The sequence below is a fragment of the Sander vitreus genome, chromosome 14 (genome assembly GCF_031162955.1).
Source record: "Sander vitreus isolate 19-12246 chromosome 14, sanVit1, whole genome shotgun sequence".
Classification (NCBI taxonomy): domain Eukaryota; kingdom Metazoa; phylum Chordata; class Actinopteri; order Perciformes; family Percidae; genus Sander; species Sander vitreus.
In genome coordinates, this window is record NC_135868.1 from 30,350,616 (window position 1) to 30,372,895 (window position 22,280).

At 39.0% G+C, this 22,280-nt stretch overlaps 1 protein-coding gene across 1 annotated transcript in view; it reads left to right on the forward strand.

Annotated features, from left to right (window-relative positions):
* The window catches only part of LOC144528495 (immunoglobulin superfamily DCC subclass member 3), a 28,351-nt gene extending 12,602 nt beyond the window's left edge, over window positions 1–15,749 (forward strand). Inside the window, exons 7-14 of the mRNA XM_078267103.1 lie at window positions 646–811; window positions 3,636–3,886; window positions 4,012–4,176; window positions 4,995–5,183; window positions 6,604–6,717; window positions 10,433–10,559; window positions 10,802–10,916; window positions 11,355–15,749. Of these exons, the coding sequence (XP_078123229.1) occupies window positions 646–811; window positions 3,636–3,886; window positions 4,012–4,176; window positions 4,995–5,183; window positions 6,604–6,717; window positions 10,433–10,559; window positions 10,802–10,916; window positions 11,355–11,429 (1,202 nt within the window). The 3' untranslated portion in view covers window positions 11,430–15,749. The remainder of the gene's footprint in view (window positions 1–645; window positions 812–3,635; window positions 3,887–4,011; window positions 4,177–4,994; window positions 5,184–6,603; window positions 6,718–10,432; window positions 10,560–10,801; window positions 10,917–11,354) is intronic.
* Window positions 15,750–22,280: the final 6,531 nt, after the last annotated feature.

A 22,280-nucleotide genomic window follows, 5' to 3' on the forward strand; every position in this document is an offset into this window, starting at 1 on the left:
AATACATAAAGAGACAGTACAAAACACAAACGCAACAATATACGTACATTAAAAACATGCTGAATGGTTTGAGAAGGTTCTAAAGTAAGTATTCTATATACAGTATGTGTCAGTTTTACTATTTTCCTGTTATCTGTTTTGGGGGTAGTTATTCTTGTCCAAGCCATACCACACTTATTCAATTCTGCTTTGAACTTGGCCTATTTTATACTGCATCGTAGTTTTAAAACATGGTTGTCCACTTAATAAATGTAAACACATTCCCAGATGAAACAGATATTTCTGAAATATATCAGTCCTGCAGTCTAGAGGATTTGATGCATTTTTATTCTTAACCACAAACTTAACTGTTGATAACTTTACATGTAAACCTGGATATATTGTTAAAGTAGAGAATATAACTCTGAGTGACAATGCAAACATTATTACAGAGAATTGTTCCCATCAGGCCTCTGAAACTATAAATTGTAAAGGTATTATTTAAATAAATGTATCACACACATTAATGTTCCAGCTGTCAGTGTTTCTGGCCGTGGGGGCAGCAGGGTTTATGGACAACGTGAGTCTGTTACGTGCTTTAGTTTTGTATTGTGATACTTCTTGTTGTCTATACATTGTCTTATCTCCCTTTCTGTGTCTCCTCAGCTCCTCCTGAGTTCCTGCAGTGGCCACAGTCTGTTTCCAAACCAGCAGGGGGCAGTGCTGTGTTCACCTGTGTGGCCCAGGGCGTCCCCGAACCTCACCTCATCTGGCTGAAGAATGGCAAGGTCCTGATGCCCGGGCACAACGTCAAGCTGACCAATAACAACAGGTAGGTGATGGCAGTCATGTACTGTGATGTAGGTAAATGACTTTTTCATTTCATTGACTTAGTCTCTCCATTCTTGGGTCTGCTCTGGCAGTATGGACAGTCTCACAGTTGAATGATCTTTAAAATACATAATTAAACATTAAAACAAATACCGTTCAAAGAAGCCAAGTTAAGCCTGAATCAAAATGAATCACGTGTTAATGCTGACTCAGAAATACAACTTAAAGATGTTAGTTATATTTAAATATACAAAAGAGAGGCACAAGCCATAGTGATGCTTTCAGAAGCAGGCAGCAGATCTGACAGAATTTGAATCTCAGTCTAGGTATAGGCTCTGAAAATACACGTGGCAAGATTTCCTCTCAAATTGTAGCAGTAGTGTTCTCAGGCTTCGGTTTTCTATAAAAAAAACCACAACAAAAAAACAGTCAATGCAAGTCACCACTACATACATTTTATTCCTGCATTTAACAGCTGCACCACATGGTGGCAGCGCTGAACCAGGGGTTAGCCGATCAGTGTGTGATCTATGATTCAGCAATTACATCAAATCAAACAGATGACATCTATCCATCGGAATGTTAAATAGTGTCTGTACTGTTTATTTATGATTGATGACACGTTCATTTCTATATTTAAACATTGTATCTCAAAAACACTGCTATACAGTATATATCTATATACAGCAGTATATATACTAGAGATAGACCGATGATCGGCGCTGGCTGATTATCTGTCCGTTTTCTGGCAGTTTGAAGATTAGGGGTTTAATTAGCCTGATAACCGATAATGTTAATGAATTAAAAAGTGTCTACTTTGGCTCGGCTCCAGCTCGTGTCTGTCCCTCTACTTCAGTTTCACTCCCCACTGAGTCTGACTTAATGCCCAGGTTCCAAATATCGGTTATCGGTTTCATTAACGACTAATAATCAGTGTCGGTATCGGCCGTTAAAAACCAGTATCGGTCGATCCCTAATATATACAGCTATATATAGCTGCTATGTATTCCAGTTTCAAATATTTATTCATAACCAACTAATCTCAAGAGGAAACTGCCCTCTTGAGCTGCAATATTACATGATATGCAATATTATTTAACTGTTTCTCCCACTCTCTTGAATTGTGTATGTATCCTGTATGTATGTACTTAGAGTGCATGGAGCAGACCACTCTTCGTTGTGTTTTACCTAGGAACCAACCAGTTCTCTAATGTTAGAATACTACCCTGACCCAGTTAGTTTGTTGAGTGGTTAAACACATCTGTAATTTGGAATATGCAACACTACAAAAAATATAAAGGTATTCAAAAAGATTTCTCAATAAGACACACTTTAATGCATAATGTGCTTTGAAACATATTACAAAAACAAAATTTAACTTAATTAAAGTCAATTAAATTTCCACAAAGCAGACCTGGGGCCTTGACCAGCAGTAGTAGTAGTAGTAGTAGTAGTAGTAGCAGCAGTAGTAGCAGTAGTAGTAGTAGTCATGTGGATAGGAGTTGGAGAAAGAGGCAGGTAGCAGCAGTAACAATTGCAGATATAGCAGGAGTAGTACTACTATTAGTCAGGTCATTGTATTAGTATTAGTATTCATACAGTATTTATAATGTGATATCAGTATTATTATTATTACTAAATAATAAGGCCAATACCTTTCAGTTCAAGAAAATGTATAAGGAAAAAACAGACAATATGAAGTTGTCAGATACATTTTAATTTGTAATTCTTATTTTTAATTTAGTTTCTTGGTCTTGTCTCTCTTTAATTTCTCTGTAAACTTGACTGTTAAGGGGCACCTGGGTGGTTCGCCTGGTGGAGCGTGCGCCCCATGTGCAGAGGCTCAGTCCTCGCCGTGGCAGCTGCGGGTTCGGTTCCGACCTGCGGCCCTTTGCTGCGTGTCATTCCCCCTCTCTCTCCCCTTTCGAGTCTGGGCTGTCCTGTCAAATGAAGGCCTTAAATGCCACAAAAAAAGAATTGAAAAAAATGAAATATTGACAGTTAACTGACCGACTCTATATATTTCTGTTTGTCTCATCTGAGAAAGGGGCTGGTGAAATAAGATGTTTGTCTTTATCCAGCTCCTTTCCAATCATGGATATGTAATGTAATATAACAAATCATTTATGGTTGGATTATAAAATTTGTTTTTTTTTTCATGAGCAGTATAAAAGCAAAGTGATACGAGTAGTAGAAGTAGTAGTAGTAGTAGTGGTATTAGTATTTGCAAGAGTACTAGTGGTAGTAGTAACAGTAGCAGTGAAGTTGATGCAATGAAGTTGCAGTAGTAGTATTAGGGTTAAGTATACTAACAGTATTCCTATTTATTTTTGATTCATTTAATTTAACCTTTATTGATACAGGTAATCTCACTGAGACACAGGAACTCATTCTCCAGAGAGACCTGTTTGGACAATACACACCATCAGTTACAGACAGACCAACAGATTACAACACAAGATTTACCGAATAGTACATACAACAGTTGAACGAAAGTTCAAATATTAAGTAGAATATTAAATATATATTAAATAAATATTACATTTAAGGAGACTTAAAACACTAAAGTACTAAAAACAAAAACAAGATTCCAAAGATGTTTTTGAAAATGAGTTTACAATCCCGTACCGGGATCAAGCGGGACTATTTTAGGTCCTGCAGTGTCTTCCAGGTTGAGGGGGCAGAACAAGAGAAATTCTTTTTGCCAGGCTCTGTACTATGCTGTAACTCCTGACCCTGGGTGTTTTCCCATACAGTCCCTGTGTTGTGGTGTCTGGTGGATGTGAAGAGCAGTGAGTTGATGAATGTGTGTGTTATCTGTGCAGCACTCTGGCTCTGACCCGTATCAGCTCAGAGGACGAGGCCATTTACCAGTGCATCGCTGAGAACAGTGCTGGCACTAATCAAGCCAGCGCCCGTCTAGCTGTGGCCCAGGCTAAAGACCTGCCCGCTGCCCCCCAGGGCCTCACAGCCATGGGGCTGTCCAGCATTGCCCTGCAGATCACATGGAACCAGCCACCCGCCAACGTCACCGACAGCATCATCGGATACGTCCTGCACATCCGCAAGATAGGGGGTAAGTGTCAGCTCACACACACAGCAAGAGTTGACTGTTAAAAGATACCATCTGTACCTCACATTCAAAAATGAGAAGTTCTAATAAGATAACTCAATCTAAATGGCTGTGTGTGTTTGATTCAGAGCCTGACAGTCTGGAGCTGCAGGAAGCCATCAGTAAAGATACCTTCCAGCATGATGTGACCAACCTGGAACCAGCCACCACCTACTCCCTCTACCTGAAGGCCTACTCTCCTCTGGGAGCCAGCCAGCAGTCCTACACTGTGGTGACTACAACACTAGGGGGTGGTAAGAACACTGTCTGTCTCTGTTTTGAATCACATTGGTTGACGTCCAAAAGATAGAGAAGATAATATTTCAAAACAATAGGGTCAAAATCTTGAAAAAGTAAGAACGTTCAAAAGTATTAGGAATTAGACAACCCAAACAAGTCATGCTGAAAAATGTAGAAGCTTAATGTAAGAAAGACCTAAATATCCTGAGATGCTTATGCACACACACGAGGTTGTGCATCAACCTTTCTGCATTCTTCAGCAAATTCTCTTTGCGCTACATTTTATTTAAACATTTTTATAAAGAAAATTGAGTGCTTGTGTAAAATAGTCCTGTACACTATTGGAAATCTGATGGTTAAAGAGCAAATAATGTAACTGGAGATGCAACATAAGTAATGGAGACATGCATGACTCAAGCGAGCAACTTCCATATGGTGCAAGAACATGATATCAAGTTTATGAGTCTTGATATATTTCTATGAATGATATAAAACTATGAATGATACGTATGTTATGCAGTAGTATCACTAAATTGTAAAATTAATCCGCTTTTATATGAAATGAAATTGCTATCCTTCATTAGGTTCCTTTATAAGTTGTATTGTTGTGCTGGTTATCATTCCTAATGTTTCTTTAGTTTTTGTTACCATTCTGTGGTTTTTATACTCTTTTCTTTGCTGAGTCTGCTTCCTGTCAGCTGCTGCAATGACCACATTTTTCAACCAAACCTGCTCTGTTCTCATGATCTCTTTTGAGGATAGTACTGTTTTTTTGTCCAGTCTGCAGCTTGTCTTGCATCGTCTCCTTTTTCTGTCTCCGCTCTCCATCCAGTGCCGACCCCTCCCACCTTCTTCACCAAGGTAATAAACTCCAGCGCCGTGCAGGTCCTCTGGGAGCTGCCCAGTAAGGCCGGCAAGGCTGAGGGCTTCAGGCTGTCCTACCGCAGGGTCCCTCACGCTGACTTCGAGAGGCCAATCCAGTTGCCCTGTCACATCAATGCCCACACCATCTCTAAACTGGGTGAGTCTTATACCTTAATCATGCATACAATTCAATCGTGCCATGTTTTACAATGACTCTGACTGTTCATGGATATAAAAGTAAATGTACTGAAAACCTTTGTTCCCACCCACATTAATCAATATGTGAACAGCAGCATCTGTCTCTCCCCCACATTTGTTTACATAGGGACACCTCTGGGCTCAATGATTGCTGTAACCATAACAACACACTGATTTTGGTCACCTACAAAACAATATGATTGAATTGGAACACAAGACAGCTGCACTGTGCCTTCTTCTACTATTTGATTATATTTCAACGGCAGAAATGGGAATACAGATTGTATTGAAATGTACAACTTGAATACAATCTGGCACTTACACCACTGACTCCCAAATATGTTGCATTGTTGATTATGTGGTGTTCAGTAAACATCCCCCCTTTGCTGGCCTGACCATCAATATGTCTTAATTTTTTTGTACACATGAGTAGGTGTGTATGGGTTCAAAGGGGAATGTGCCAACTTCACTGAAAACTATTAGAAACTACAGACCTGTAAAATAAAGTGTTACCACATTTACTTATGGCACATCAACAATATTATATTAATTATGCATATATTATATTACATATACATACATATTTCTCATAATTGCAGTTTACATAAAGGCTGAATATAGAAGGTTATTGACAGATTAATGAGTCCACTGATGTACCTGATTAAGTCTGTCTGTCTATAATCAGTCAACCTTTGCTGCAGCCCACACTGTTACTACGTGGAGAATTCACTGAACACACATTCACAGCACCAGTGCTATGAATGATAATTTCCTCATGAGTTCATTTTCAAACAGCACTGTATTTAATTACAGCTGAAAGTGTGGCCCCATGGTTCAGCATACACATCATGTCTTAGTCATGACAGGCGCTTGGCATTTTAAGTATTGCATAATGATCAAGGCCATTTCTGTAAAATGTGTGGTACCATTTACAGATGTGTGTTCCCACTCATTGATGGAGCCAGTTGGATTCACAGCATGAAATACATTCACCAGCAGCCTAAAAAGGATATTTTGATATAATAGGAGATTGTAGAGATGGGTCATCAGTGATGTAGAAAGCCAAGAGGACATGATATAGAACAAGAATTAGATGTGATGCAAGAACAAGACAATGTGAGATTATATAATGACCTGTTGATGATTTGATAATTGTCTCTATTCCAGGTAATCCAATATTCTCTCTGATCTTTACGGTGTGAAATTGCAATCCCTGCACCACTAATACAATAGACAATGTGTACAAGTATCTGAGTAACTGAGTATCATTGTGAATATAACAACACACATCCTCAGGAGAGACATTCACTTAAGTCAAGACATAAATCATTCCCCTTTAAAAACTCCTGACTGACTCTGCATGGGGCCTACTGTTTCAGAATTGGGTGCAGTGTATGAAGTCAAACTGGTGGCCTACAATGGAAACGGGGAGAGTGACTGCTCCAAGAGACTGGTATCGCTGGCAGAGGAAGGCATGAGTGACCAAGCCAGTGGTGAGTACGATCACACACACTGTCCTGGGGCAGCTTTCAGAGGGTCCTCTGATTACACCTGTGAGTGCTGTGGAGGAGTGCAAAGTACTAGGACGGTCACATTTTAGTTAGTAATCCCATATTACCCAAACATGTTTACTAATTCACGACCAATACACACATTTTAGCCTTTATAAACAGTGGTTACAAACATGTTCTGACATTGCTTGAACTTAGACTTTATCATCATTAGGTTAAAGAACAGACTAGCATTGGAAATACATATAACAAACACATTTCATCAGCTATCCACAGGTCAGAAACTATTTTATAAAGACATTACACAAGTGAAGGATAATGACCCTAATTTAGTTATAATTAGATGCATACAAGATATAAGACGACAAATGTCTAATATCTAAATTATGCAATAGAATACAAAACTCCAAAAAGGATTTGACAGTCTATATATATATATATATATATATATATATATATATATATATATATATATATATATATATATATATATATATTTATATGTATATATATATATGTATATGTATATGTATATATATGTATATGTATATATATATATATGTATATATATATATATGTATATATACATATATGTATATATACATATATATATATATATGTATATCAAAAGGAAATGGGAAAGATAATCAGGCCTAGACCTAAGTGAAAGAGATAATCTTGTCATAATCTTGTCATAATACTGTATATAGGTAAGTCAGAAGACACCAACTTAAAGGAACACGGCGACTTATTGGGACTTTGTCTTATTCCCCGTATCCCCCAGAGTTAGATAAGTCCAGACATACCCTTCTCATCTCCGTGCGTGTCGTAACTCTGTCTGACGCACCCACCGCTAGCCTAGCTTAGCACAGATCCTGGAGGTAACCGGCTCCATCTAGCCTACTGCTCCCAATAAGTGACAAAATAATGCCAACATTTTCCTATTTATGTGTCACATAACACAGCCATCTTCTAACCGTATATATACAAATACAAATAGAAAAATGATGGACTGGGAATGACATGCAGCAAAGGGCCGCAGGTCAGAGTCAAACCCACGGCCGCTGTATCAAGGAGTAAACCTGTATATATATGGCCGCATGCTCTACCAGGTGAGCTACCCAGGCGACTTTAGTGGGCCTTACACTGGCTAAAATTCGTTGAGCTGCTGCCCCCCGTGCACAGCAGTACATTGCTTGGCTTCTGTGTCAGTACTCCTGTCTGCTTCTCCAAACTGGGGGCGTGCTAACTGCCATCTACTGTAGGTAATACACTCGCCTTGTCTCCGCAGGATGATTAAACCTGCCACTGCAGCCCAATTCTCCGAAATGTTCAATGATGTTATGGAGAATTAGGGTCACCCGCTTGTCTAGGTATAGATGAGTTGATTTCCTCTTTTTCATCTACCTGTAGCAATATTCTCGACACAGTTGCACCACTTAAACCCAGGCGTTCCAATTCTGAACCCTGGATAAATGACGTAACTCGAGCAGCTAGGCAAAAGTGTAGGAAAGCTGAGCGCCAGTGGAAAAAACATAAACTGCAGGTATTTTACGATATCCTAAAGGACAGTTGGCGTAATTACCAGAGAACTGTCAAAGCTGAAAAGGCTAAATACCTCTCGGATGTTATTGAAAAACACTGCCATAAACCTCATGTTCTTTTTAGCACAATCAACTCTTTTCTTCATACCCCCCGATCCACAATGCAGGAAGAGTCTTCTGTGGCCTGTGAAACATTTCTCCACTTCTTTGTGGAAAAGATCACCACCATTAGAACAAGCATTTCACTTCCAGCCTTTGACCCCTCCATTTCCAAAGTGTGTGCAGCAGTTCTCATTAAGTTTGATACTTACTTTACTGATATTGTTACACATTTAAAACCTTCAATTTGTCCTATTGATATTGTACCACCTCGTCTTTTTAAAGAGGTATGGCACACTATTGGAACAAACATCCAAGCAATTATTAACAGTAGTCTTACTTCTGGTCATGTGCCACTTTGTTTTAAAGAGGCAGTGGTGCAGCCTCTTATCAAAAAGCCAAATCTGGACACCTTAGTTCTTGAAAACTATCGTCCGATCTCTAAACTTCCTTTTATGTCTAAGATTTTAGAAAAGGCAGTTCTCATGCAGCTACAATCTTCTTTAGATCTGCATGATATCTTTGAGGTGTTCCAGTCTGGCTTTAAAGCATTTCATAGCACAGAGTCTGCACTTATAAAAGTTTTTAATGATCTTTTAATCTCAACAGACTCTGGAGATTCTGCAATCCTTATGCTTTTAGACCTCACAGCAGCATTCGACACGGTTGACCACAGTGTTCTCATCTCTCGTCTCGAGCAGTGTGGGGATTAAAGGCACGGCACTCGAATGGTTTAGATCATTTTTATCAGAGAGAGTGTTCAAAGTTAGCTTTAGTCTACTTCACCCACAGCACCGCTGACATGTGGTGTTCCTCAGGGATCTATTTTGGGCCCGATTCTCTTCTCCCTGTATTTGCTGCCCCTTGGTTCCATCTTAAAGAAGCATAACATCAGCTTCCATTTCTATGCAGATGACTCACAGATCTACTTGCCTATAAAAAGTAAGGGTGATAATTCCCTAAAAAGACTGCTTGATTGCTTTTCTGACATAAATGCCTGGATGGCCTTAAACTTTTTACATTTTAATGAAAGTAAAACCAAAGTCATGATATTTAGACCCAGTAGTGCTCTTGGTGCCTCCCAACTGGACCTGGGTCCTCTGACACCCTATGTCACGTCCATGGTAACTAACCTTGGTGTTAAAATGGACAGTGAGTTTCAACTAGAGAAGCAGATCATTTCTGTTGTAAAAGCTAGTTTCTTTCAACTCAGGCTGCTTACCAAATTGAAGCCATTTTTATCTTTCACTGATTTTGAGAGGGTTATACATGCTTTTATCACAACTTGCCTGGATTACTGTAATGCTTTATATGTAGGTATTAACCAGGCCTCCCTCTCTAGATTACAAATGGTTCAAAATGCTGCCGCTCGGCTCCATCCCAGAACTCGGAAACGAGATCACATTACACCTGTTCTTGCCTCCCTTCACTGGTTACCGGTTTGCTTTAGAATACATTTTAAGATTCTGTTTGTTTTTAACTCTCTTTCTGGTCAAGCCCCAGCGTATATCGCTGAACTATTAAAGCTGCACGCCCCTCTGAGGTCGTTAAGGTCAGCTGACCAGCTCCTCCTTGTTGTCCCTAGAACGCCGCTCAAAAATAGGGGAGATGGAGCTGCCTCTGAATGTCAGATTGGCCCCCAGCCTTCACAGTTTTAAATCACGACTTAAAACTCACTTTTATTCATTGGCCTTCAAACCTGCTTGAGAGTTGGATTCTGTATTCTGCATTTTATTTTTCTAGTCTGTTATTTGTTTTAAATGTTTTGTTACTCACGTGTTTATAATCAGGTCAACGTCCAGCACGCTGGTCAACCTGGTTGTTTTAAATGTGCTTTACAAATAAAGGTGGATTGGATTGGATTGGACTATCGATAACTACCTCATACAACCCACTTCAAAAAAGCCAAACTATCCCTTTAAGACTATAATACTAGCAATATGTAAAACACTTGAAGAAATGGACCACTTATATGTGCCAAATGCTAGCTTTGCTGAAGCTCAGTTTTTTTCCATCATGAGGCTGTTCTTCATTAGTGCTGGCTTTGTTTCCAGGAGGGGACAGTCTGTGTCAGTGCAGGGATGGAGAGGCCTCTCTTGGCAGCATCGTAATTGGCATCCATATTGGCACCGCCTGTATCATCTTCTGTGTTCTCTTTCTCATGTTTGGATACCGTCGCAGGTAAGTGATAATACACTGTACATCCTTTTTACTTTCTGTTTATACACTATCAAAAATTCTTGTTAAATTATAATCCAATGAATTACGTATCACGTTAACTGTACTATGGAAGCCTGGACCGGACTACTTTATTGATCAATAGGAGTGGCTTTTGAAAATTCTGCACCTTCATGAAATATTCTTTAGCTATGCTAATGTAACATAATGAAGAATCTGTACTCATAGCTCAAACCTGTTTGTAGTCTGTTTTGCAGTAAAGGGACTCAGGACAGCTGGTCTCTACCGAGGGACAACACAGGACACAATGGCATTCCTAAAGATGGAGCAAACCACCCCAGAGTGGAGTCAGTACCTCAGGTAATCACTCAGAATCTGCTGGTCGGAGCTTTTTCAACTTTATTAAACCACTTGATTTATTACGTACAGTATATTACACATCCAAGTATTCCTTTCGGTGTAGGGACTTTTTTTTCAAAAAAATCTCATTAAGAAATTGTTGAAGTGACCTCAAGATCAGGAATAGCCTCAGGTAGCTGCCTTTTTAAAAGATTTTAGATCTCAAATGGAGCTTCTAAAAAAACATACTTTACAGCAAGTAAAATTAGTCTTCACAGCTAAATAGAACAACCCCTAACAATCTTATGGTGACATAGTGGACAACCAAGGATAACCTTATATGTACTTTGGCGCACTGCTTGTGAATGTCTTTAATGATTTCATTTGAATAGTATCTGATTCCTTGTCTTTGTTTCTCTTGCCTCCATTCTGTCCTGCTGTTGTGACTCCTGTGAGCAGGGGATCTGTTCAGCGCAGTACCAGGTTGTCATTGAGCAGCACTTGTCAGGTTTGCCTGGCACAGACACTGGCTAACACTGGTCAATAACATCAACACCCACATCCCTGTCTTCCCCTCCAAACGCCTCCTACTCACCCAAGCCTCCCATCAATGAGCACCTTCTGTGCCCTATGATAGGGGTCAGTCATAGGTTTAGTCCCCCCAAAACCTGCTGCTAATAGCCTGAAAGTAGCCTCCACAAAACTGTGACAGAATACTTATATCCTGGTCCTTTTGCCACCCCACCCCCTTCATCCTCCCTCAAACCAAAGCGTATTGCCTTTATTGCCTGTGCACATGCACATGTGCATGTAGAAAAAGCCTTCAAAAAGCATTGCCACTGCAGTTGAGGACCTGTCACATTATTTTTCTGTGTACACCACAAACACATGTCACTTTTCGAGTGGGAGTCTGTTCCATAACCAAAATATTTCATTCCTCAGATCTCCTCTGGTAAGCTGACATGTGAACATGTGCACTATGGTCTTAAAACCATAAATTAAGCCATTATTAGTCTTTTGTGACAGAACTCTTGACTTTGCCTTCAGGTCCTTTGCAATAAGAAAGGGAAGAAACACAGTGGCCTTTGCAAATGCCTTATGAAGGAGAAAGTCTGATTAGAAATGATTGTCTATCACTATACAAGCCATTTAGAGGAACCATTTAAACAGGCATTCTTTAGTCAACTCTTCCTCACCCAAAAGTCCCAAAGAAAGCTACTTTGTTCTGAAAGAATGTCTGAGCCATAGTTAAGGCCAATTTTAGCCTGATTGTGCTGCTTGTGCTAGCCTACCTCAACCAATACCTACTGAAACCTTCCCCTTCAGCAACTACTTCCCCAACCACTGCCAGTGTACTGTGCCAGTCGCCAACCAGGCCAGTCCAGAGAGTGCTCACCAGGATGACTACTAGGGAGAGCATAACTGTGGCAGAGCCTGAATTCCACTGCCACAAGCCTTACTGTACCAGAGACCGACAAGAGCCTTAACAACCTCCTATTCAAGCCAGGACCCTTTTTGTTTCCGTCAACATGTCTAGTTTTTTGACTGTTGAAATCTTCAACTTTTCTGATCTGACATCAGAAGACATCAAGGAGGCCATGTAGTGTTGCCTATGGCTTTCAAATACCCATGAGTGTCCATCTCCAAAGACATATTTGTGCAGAGGATGTAGCTCATGGAAAATATGGACCTCAAAGAGTGCTTGGTGAACAATTAAGCCATGCATCGGATTTTTTCCTATGAAGTACATCAAAGAAAACAAGTTCAAACTAGCCAGATGCTTGTTTGATCTGCACAAACCTGAAGGCACACCGATGATAAGCCAAAAAATTACTGTTTGAGGCCACACTGCCAAGTTAACTCTCCAGATGCCAAATTGGTCACCCTGGGACCTTGATGACACTGAGTTGGCGGGGAAAGAAGTTTTAAGGTGATACTTGCCTGAATGCACGGACAAGGCTTGTGCTTCACCGTGTCAGCCTATCCAAAAAGTTCTTCTATGAAAACCAAGCTTAATGATACCCAAAGATGTAAACATTTTGATGGTTTTCTTTATTTTCCTTTGAACATTATTTTAAGAGAGACTATATTTACTCAAAGTTTTGGACTGTTCCTGTTTGAAAGGGGTCATCTGTGTGTCAAGTGCTTTAACTGAACCCAAGCCAAAAAAATTCTCATGATTTCATTATCATTTTTTAAATAATATCTTTCATTTCCTTTAGTTTTGTCATTCCAGATGCACCCCTTTAACATGGAACTTTTTATTTTGTTGATCCTAACATTTAACTTTTAAAGAGTAACCAAATGAAGATGTCAGATATTTTGAAATACTTTCTATGTCAATACTAAATACTAAGAAATACTTGCTTTCTTTTTTTAAAGTAGTTGAATTCTTGCCAAATATTTAGCTAAAGAAATATGTAACCAAATACCTCTACATTTTAAACATTCAGAGTCTTTACCTTTACACTTGCTCATAACCAAAGCACAGCAACATGCTTGTGAGCGTGAGAGTATACATGTGTGTGAATGGCTAACAATAGGAGAACCTTGAGGGCAGCAGCTTTGAGAAGAAACCACACATTTAGATTCAAAAAGTTGCTTTTGAACACAACTACATTTAAAGTCCAGCTGAAATTGAATTCCACGTTTCCCTTTGAAAAGAAAATCAGTCCCCAAAAAGAAATGAGCATTTCTTATGTATCTCTAATACTATATCTATATCTATACCCTTTTTTCTTCCTCTCCATGACGGAAAATCATAGCAATACAATTTAAAAGTCACTTCGACATCATTTTTTACTTTAAAAAGGGATGATTGATTGTGATTTCAGATGGACTTTAAAAAGGTTTCCAACTGAAAACATGAAAAATGCTTGGAACCAGGATTTCAAGCATGAAAAGTTGACTTGAATCATTAACCAAAAGTGTGTGTTGCCTTAAGCTTTTATTGCCCTCAAGGTTTACCTTAACCCTTTTATCAGTGTTTCAATTTTCCTCAAAGAAAAGACAGGGGCGTTCCCCCTCATCTCCTCTCTGTCACAACTGAAAGCTGTTAAACCAATGCAATACCAAAAAGTGTATTTGATATGGGAGACCTAAAAAGTAGTGTGAAGTGTGTAGCGGTTAAACTAGTTTTTAAAATGGAAAGCATTTGCTGCTTCTGTTTGAAATGATTCATTGCTCTGCCTCTTTTCATTTGAGTCTTTTGTTCTTCCTGCTGTGCACAGGAAAAGTTGCCAAAGCAAATGTTTGCTTTTTTAAAAGTTTATTATTGTTAATTATTATTAGATCTGATAACATTAAGATAATTTCAAAATGTTTTTTTGGTTGTTTTTTTACGTGTAAGAATGATATGAAAATGAATGTTAGGATTACTTTGTGATGGTCTTTGAGCCAGTGATGTGAGTTTTCCAGAGATACTAAACTTAAGGCTGGAAAGATTTTGAAGCCAAACTCACATCCTGCCCTGGAGAGCCAGTGACTAGAAGAAAAAGAACCACAAAAAAGGAAGAAAAAAAAGGTAGGAAAGTAGAAACTGGCTGCTAGTACCAAGGAGAAACAATGCTTTAATGATTATAAGTGCTTCTCTGTTCTCTAAGCTTTCCACTGGTGTATTGATGCCTAATGAAAACCTAAAGCTTTAACCTGTTGTGACTGGGGTACTGGCCTTGGTCTTTGGCCAAAATGAAAAGGTTGGGAGATAAAGGACTGACTGGAGATAAGCTGCAGCTGGAAACAGAGACCAAGCTGGGACGTGGAAGGCTTTCACATTACATGTTTTTTTTTATATGGTACATTCACACAAAAATGTCAGTTCACGCAAATGACAAAAAACCCTCATAGTTAATTTACTAAGGTTACCGAGGTCTGTCACCAACCTGGTTCAGTGGAAGTGAATGGAATCTTTGTAGCTTAAAATTGGACTACTTAACTTTTGAAAAAAGAAATAGGAATTGTTTTGAATGAATTCATAAGGAATAAAACACACCTTTGCTTAATTGATTATACATATGCTGCGAGTCTTACTTTGCATGGTATGGCCAGTAGTGCATGGTGGAAATTGATGTAACTTTAGATAGAGATTGCTGCGTTACTGGCATTACTTAGTTAGTTCACTGACTAATCTCTACTTGTGCTTCTGTTACACTATGTTGAAGCATTGTATCCCATAATTTACCACTTGTGGCCACTGTGGTCAGCAAAAGTTACATAGGTTAACTTTAAAACGTTTAACAATATATTTGAAAAACTCTACAGCAGTTGTACTTTCTACTGTCTAGATACCCTAAAGGGTAAGAGTGAAAATGTGTTTTTGTTGTGATTTGTTTGAACTGACCCTTAAATGTTATTTATGTATTTATTTCGACTGAGGGCCCCTGTTGTAAGTCTTTAAGTTGTGAAGGTAATTACAAGACAACACCAGTACTTTGCAATAGAAACCGTGGCGCTCATATGACAAACTTCTAATAAATTGCATATTTACTGTCAGTTAATATCCTGATGGTACTTAGTGTTCATAAGCTACTCTTCATTGTAGCAAGGTATTGTTTCTGTTGATAGCTGCATGTAGATAAAATTGTATGATAATGGACACAGAACAAACATCACTGCAAAGCAAAAGTTGGTGTAAAATTATACCTTTTTACATGATTATTAAAGCGTGATAATTTAAACTAAGAAATATTTAAGAGAAGAGCTAACCGTATCTGCTAACGTGATAGCAGCATTCTTTAACTCTCTAATTAGTGCCAAACAGCTTGGTCTCTGTGTGACTGCACACTGCTCTATCTGAATGTCTGGACTTTTTCTCCTTCCTTGATCACATTCCAACATGCCTAAAACCAAATAAAGACATTTTGCTATTAATGTTTCTCTCTATCTATTTTACTTTTGTTAGCAATTCAATAGATTGCCACAGTTAGTCCCTTGATAGACATACATTTACATATTTATTTTTGTATTGGACTTTACACCCAAAGTGAGCTGCCATGCTTTGTTGTTACCCCTCCTTGTGTGTTGTGATGGCCACCCAAGCAACATGGGAATATCCACGTTTGTTTGGTTTTGATTCTACTTAATGGGGAAGAGGTTGTAAAATAGTTCACAGAATTTACCCATAACGTCCCTTTATTCCAGAAAGTAAATACATATTATGACAAATGATATAAAGCATATACAGGTTATGACACAATATTTTTCTCAGAATTATGTTCTTAATTATAGTGAATTATAGTTGTTATCATTTAACTCCTGGCCCAGTTCCATGATACTTTTTCCCCTAGTACGTAGAACCAGTCAAGCGATTCTTAAAAGCTCATTTTTGTTCCTTATACGTCAAATTACTCACTAAGAATAGAACCCTTTGTCTCTAAAGAAGTTGGTAAAAAAAGCTGCTTCTGATTGGAATAAGTTACCATTAAATATCCGTTCTCCGTCATCATTTTCGTTATTTAAAAATGTTCTGTTTCTCATCTTAAAACAGATTGCCAATGTTATTAATAATGCCATCACTGTTCCTCTCTCTATTTAGAGATGAATCATTGTTTTAACAATGTTTTTATACATTTTTCATTGCAATTACAATTTTCAACAACCCATTTTCTGAGATACATCACAAGTTTTCTTGCAGTTTGCAGTTTTCTTCTTTCTTTATCAATGTTTCTTTAGAGCCAGATGCACACCAGTTAAATATTGATGGAATCAAACCCCTCTCATTACAATTGTTTGTTCTCATTTCTTCTTAGGATGAGAGTGCAGGAATCCCGACTGAATGGTTTTGCATAAAAGAAATAAAGTCTCAACTTGGAGATATCTTAAAGCCCATGTTGCAGGGTTCATTTTCTAATGAATTTGTGCAATTTGCTTGTTGGTAATAAACATTTAAACTGTTACCCAACAACATCAAATACAATGGATATCACAAAACAGAATAAAATACAAAAAAGTAGTACTATTTTACAGCGGTTTGCAATGATTCTCTTTTCCCCCACAATGCATTGCATTACGTCACGTTGGGGAGACGACAGACGAAAGCCCCGTCTCTGTTCACCCTCTATGGTCTCGGTCTGTGCCACTGGTCTCTGTTCACTGTCTATGGTCTCGGTCTGTGCCACTGATGTTGCAAAATATAGCTTTTGGTTTGGACCGAGTCCATGTGTCTTTATTATGTGTATAATAATATTGGAGGAAAAGTGAAACACAGCTTGGATGGGGATGCTGTTCGGCTTTTCACAAGTTTAGACAGCTAGCTACGCCGACGTTTGCTAACGTTAGCGCAACAGCGTTAGCCTAGACTGCTAGCTAGGTAAATATTACGACTGCCTTCGGAGTTTCCTATATCTGCGTCCACGTTGTCAACATAAGACCTGTGACGTTAGTGCTCCTTTTGTAACATCATTTTATTGAATGAAATTTTAAGCTTCGCTCCTACGAGATGGGTGGGTTTTTCTTACATACAAAGCTAACTGGCTATAGTTAGCCTGTATGTATGCTAGCGGAATTAGCTAACGTTGCGTAACCAGCCAGCAACTTCGGCAATCGGCAGTAGTTTCGGTGAGCTAACCACGACAGTATTGACGCCCACAATCAACCTCTGCTGCTAAAAGCAGTCAACCTGCAGTGATGTTTGAAATGGAGACGCTTGTGGATGTGTTAGCTGTCGTGGTTAGCCCGCCGAAATTACTGCCGAAGCTGCTGGCTGGCTACGCAACGTTAGCTAATTCCGCTAGCATACACACAGGCTAGGCTAAGGCTAGCTTTGTGTGTAACGTAACAAAAATCCACCTATCTCATAGGAGCGAAGCTTAACATTTCATTCAATACAACTATGGTACAAAAGGAGCACTAACGCCACAGGTCTTATGTTGACAACGTGGACACAGATATAGGAAACTCCGAAGGCAGTCGTAATATTTACCTAGCTGTCTAGGCTAACGCTGTTGCGCTAACGTTAGCAAAACGTCGGCGTAGCGTTAGCTAGCTGTCTAAACTTGTGAAAAGCCGAACAGCATCCCCATCCAAGTAATAAATAAACACTAGGAAAATATGTTGTTACTGGAGCTAGTAGGCTACCATCAAAACGTGAGATATCTAATCGGAAATGTGTTTACGTCGGGGGATTTCACAGGTGGGACTGACTGGCAAGTTAGCCCATAGCTAGCATGATGCCTTCTATTTCTAGATCTAGCTAGATTACCAGTACTTATCTGAACTAAGGACATGATCACTGTCACTAGATATAACGAAAACCTTGACTTTCACTTGGTGCTATTCACTGACAGTAAAAACACCTCTTCCTCATCCCAGTCAGTCACCATAGTTCTAGGCTGAGGCACGTCTCCCCAACGTGACGTCATCACCGAATTGCGTTAAAAAACCCAATAATACCAAAAATGATTTTAACAATGATATACATATGTTGAGTGCTTTATGTACCCATTAATCAACAGTTTAACCTGCAAAATGGGCTTTAAAAAAATGTTTCCTTCCATCCTTCGATTTCTTCAAAGGTCATTAGAATCACTTCTTTAAAGAGGTCATCTACTTTACTTATTATTTTCTTTGCCCATATCTGGAGTCCTGCATTGCCTGGTTTAAATGAAACACTGGGCTGAATGGTGACAGAGAGTTCAATATGTTCATATATTCTTTTACCTCATACCATACATTAACCATATTAAGAACTTTAGGGTGAGCAGTATGTGTTCTTAAGTACTTTAGCTTAGCTGAATAAAGGTAAAAATGCAATGGTACCTTTAAAGGCATACTATGCAGTTTCCATTTTTGTCAAACAGCGACCCCTAGAGTCGCTGTGGAGTACTCAGTTTCTCATTTTCTTTTCCTTAACTCTTCCGACTGCGCTTTCTTCGTTTTCTTCGTTGACTCTGCCATGACTCACGTATAAAATGCGTGCTAGTGTCTTCCATAGAGGCTGCTTCTTACTGTATATGTTGTTGATGTATGTGACGTGCCATAAGGCAAGTCATGATTCTTGCGAGATTTGGTGGGGCGCCACCTCTCAAACCTGCATTGCTGGTTTTGCCAGCCGCGTCTCCCCCTGCTTTGCAAATTAATACATGAATTTAGGCAATATGTTCATTTTTACTATATTTATTCTGCCTATCATGGATATAGATTAGGGCATTCACCTTTCTATAGATTTATGTACTGAGTTTATTATTACTTCATAGTATGTTTGTGCTATAATTTCTAAATGAGGTGGTATATTGATGCCCAAATATGTAAATTTAGATGAAAGCTTGAAAGTAAGTATTGGTTTATATAATGTCTTTCATTTCCGTTATGCAGCATTAGTGATGATTTTGAAGCATATTCTTTATATCCAGAGATACTACCAGATTGATCATTGTTTGTTTGATTGTGTCTAGTCTACGGTTGTACTATTTTGTTTTCGCTCTTTCATAGTTATTTAGTTTGTTTGTTTTTGTTCTTTGATTTGTCATTGAGATAAGATGATACATCTTAAGAGGTATACACTGGTAGTATAATACTTTTCTGAGACGAGCCAATTACCTGCGGGAGCCGGTAGCTGGTTTCACTAATGGCAGCCTCATCCCGGAACACACCTATTTCAACCCGTTCTCATTCCGAACTCGGAAAATAGGTGGTGGATGGGTCAAACACAGGACTTTCACCCAGGAGAGCGGAGTTCGCGTCCTGCTTGTCACGCTTGCTATAGCGTCAATAACAACGACAAAGGCACCTGACCAACTGTCCATATTTTACGAGATGGGTGTGAGAACCTGTTGCCTATTTGCATGTAGAGATACACACACACACACACACACACACACACTATACCACAGTCGTAACATAGGTGATGTGATGACACCTGGGCAAGATCGAAAATATCTATTTACTGATCAAGTTCCTGAGATGCAGTTGAAGGCTCTGAAAAGGCTTGTAAGTGGAACTTTGAGTTCCGACTGTTATATCACACACTTTAAAGGAGCATGCTGCACTTCCTAGTTCAAACAGGGTGATATCATGCAAGTTAAACATATTCCATAAAACCAAATATCATGGTTGATTCATTCAACAATAATACAAACAAATAATTTTGAAAGCTAACCGGCACTGCTAAGTATTGATGGGTACTCGTAGGTGTACAGATCTAATTATTGGCAAATTATTAAAGATGTTTTATCAACATTAATAAAGTTATGAATATGGTTATTAATAACTTTATCAAATCGACAATCAAAACACAGGGCACCACCCTGTGAAACAGTCTCATTTCTGTGGTATTCCCTTTAAAATACAGATCTTAACTTGGTTAATCTATCTGATTCTTTAAAGGAGCAATAGAAAGGGTGAATTCGAGCTCTACCTTGTTCAACCAGCAGTTATTACAATAAGTACACAAATAATCACAGACAACTGCTAATTAAAGTATAGTAGAATTTATTAACCTCAAAATTATCAATGGCCAATCAATAATCCTTTGATCAATTAAAACCAATATACGTTTCTTTTAAGTACAACAAAACAAAGCAAACAACAGACATGTAGTGATCATGTCTGGGTGTGTGTGTGTGTGTGTGTGTGTGTGTGTGTGTGTGTGTGTGTGTGTGTGTGTGTGTGTGTGTGCGTGTGCGTGTGCGTGTGTGTGTGTGTGTGTGTGAGTGTGTGTGACTGAGGGGACGTTCATTATAACCACTCTGGTGTACAGTACCTAAACTCCGTGGCTGGAGCTAACAATGTAGCATTTACAGTTTACCCAAGCTACATTAATCAACACATCATTAACAAGTATCGTGATCAAATGATACATTTACAGCAAAATAATGGGACACAGCGGTCACCATCATATTAACAATCAACCGTACAGCCGTAGCACATTATTAATCAGATCACATTAATGATAACACAAATAGCAACGATAGCAAATTACTCATTAATAAAACACACCCTGTTCTAATCTGCCCAGAACACTATGAAGCCTCTTACTTTGGGTGTGCAGTTTGTTGTTTCTGTCCATAGATTTCCACAGAAAAACAGAACGAGTCCGTGTGCTCGTCAGCGGCACGGAGAAACTTTGCTGGTCCCTGGGACAGCGGGGAACAAGCCAGAGTCGACTTTGAAGAAACCGTGTCTGATTTCCTTCTAGAGAACGTGTTGTTCTCTCTGCAGCGTTGAAACGCGACGTGTGTTTCCAGGATCTAGTAGTGTTCGTCAGAACACCTCGAAATAAATCCACTTCGTCCAGAAGTGGAAGTTTTTAGCAAAAGCGCTTGCGTGCTTCCTTCAGCAATGGGTTGCAGTGGAAGACAATAAAAAAGTTGTGTCCAAAGGTTTTATAGGCTAAGGCCCCATGCTGTGTTCAGGGGCATTAAGCGAATGGGGATTCAGAGATCTCTGAAAAGGTGTGAACTACACCTTTGTAGTTCTTAGAGTTTTGACCACTTTGGCCACTCCTTCGTGGTCATTCGGTCATTTTGTGATCAGGTGACCTGTGGGAGTTTGGTGACAAGGCTGTGGAATTTACATGTAGGCCCCAACTTCTTTGTCTCTGAGCACATGTTGGCTGAAAACCCTTTGCTTGAAAAGGATAATGTTTAACCCACTACTGGATGGTTCCAACAGTGTTAAAGCAATCATTTATATAAAACTCACTAATAATCTGAGAGAATTGTTCACTGCATCTTTCACCATATATAAAGTTCAATATAAATAGATATGATTCTTAACCACGCCATCATTATTATTATAATATTCAGAACACTATTGTAACACACAAGACAGAAATTCTGTCACAACTTTCATGGATATTGTCCAGAAGACTTTTATTGAGCATATATGAGATTGATATATCACACCTGTTTGCATTTAGAGAATAATAATGTGGTACAGTAACATGCAGTACATTGTTACATATAAGTTACATATACATTCACATAAGTTGCACTTATGTTTATCATATAATTGCATACATAACATGATATGTCTTGCTGACATATTAATTCAATTCAGTTAATTTAGAGTGTCAAATCATACCAGAAGTTATATCAGGACACTTTTTAGATAGAGTAGGTCCAGACCATACTCTATTTTACAGAATCCTAGTCTCGCATTGCCAGACCTATCTCCACATAATTTACAGAGATCCAACAATTCCGCCAAGAGCAAGCATTTGGTGCGACGGCAGCAAGGAAAAACGTCTTTTTAACAGTCAGAAACCTCAGACAGACCCTGACTCTTGGTTGGCGGCCATCTGCTTTGACCAGTTGGGGAGAAAGAGACTGAGAGTGAGAGTGTGAGAGAAAGACACAGAGAGATCTGTAAAGAGTGACAAGGATCTTGACAAGGATGACCCTCTGCTCACCATCAAATACTACTGTCTCTTTCCTACCGTCTCTGCTA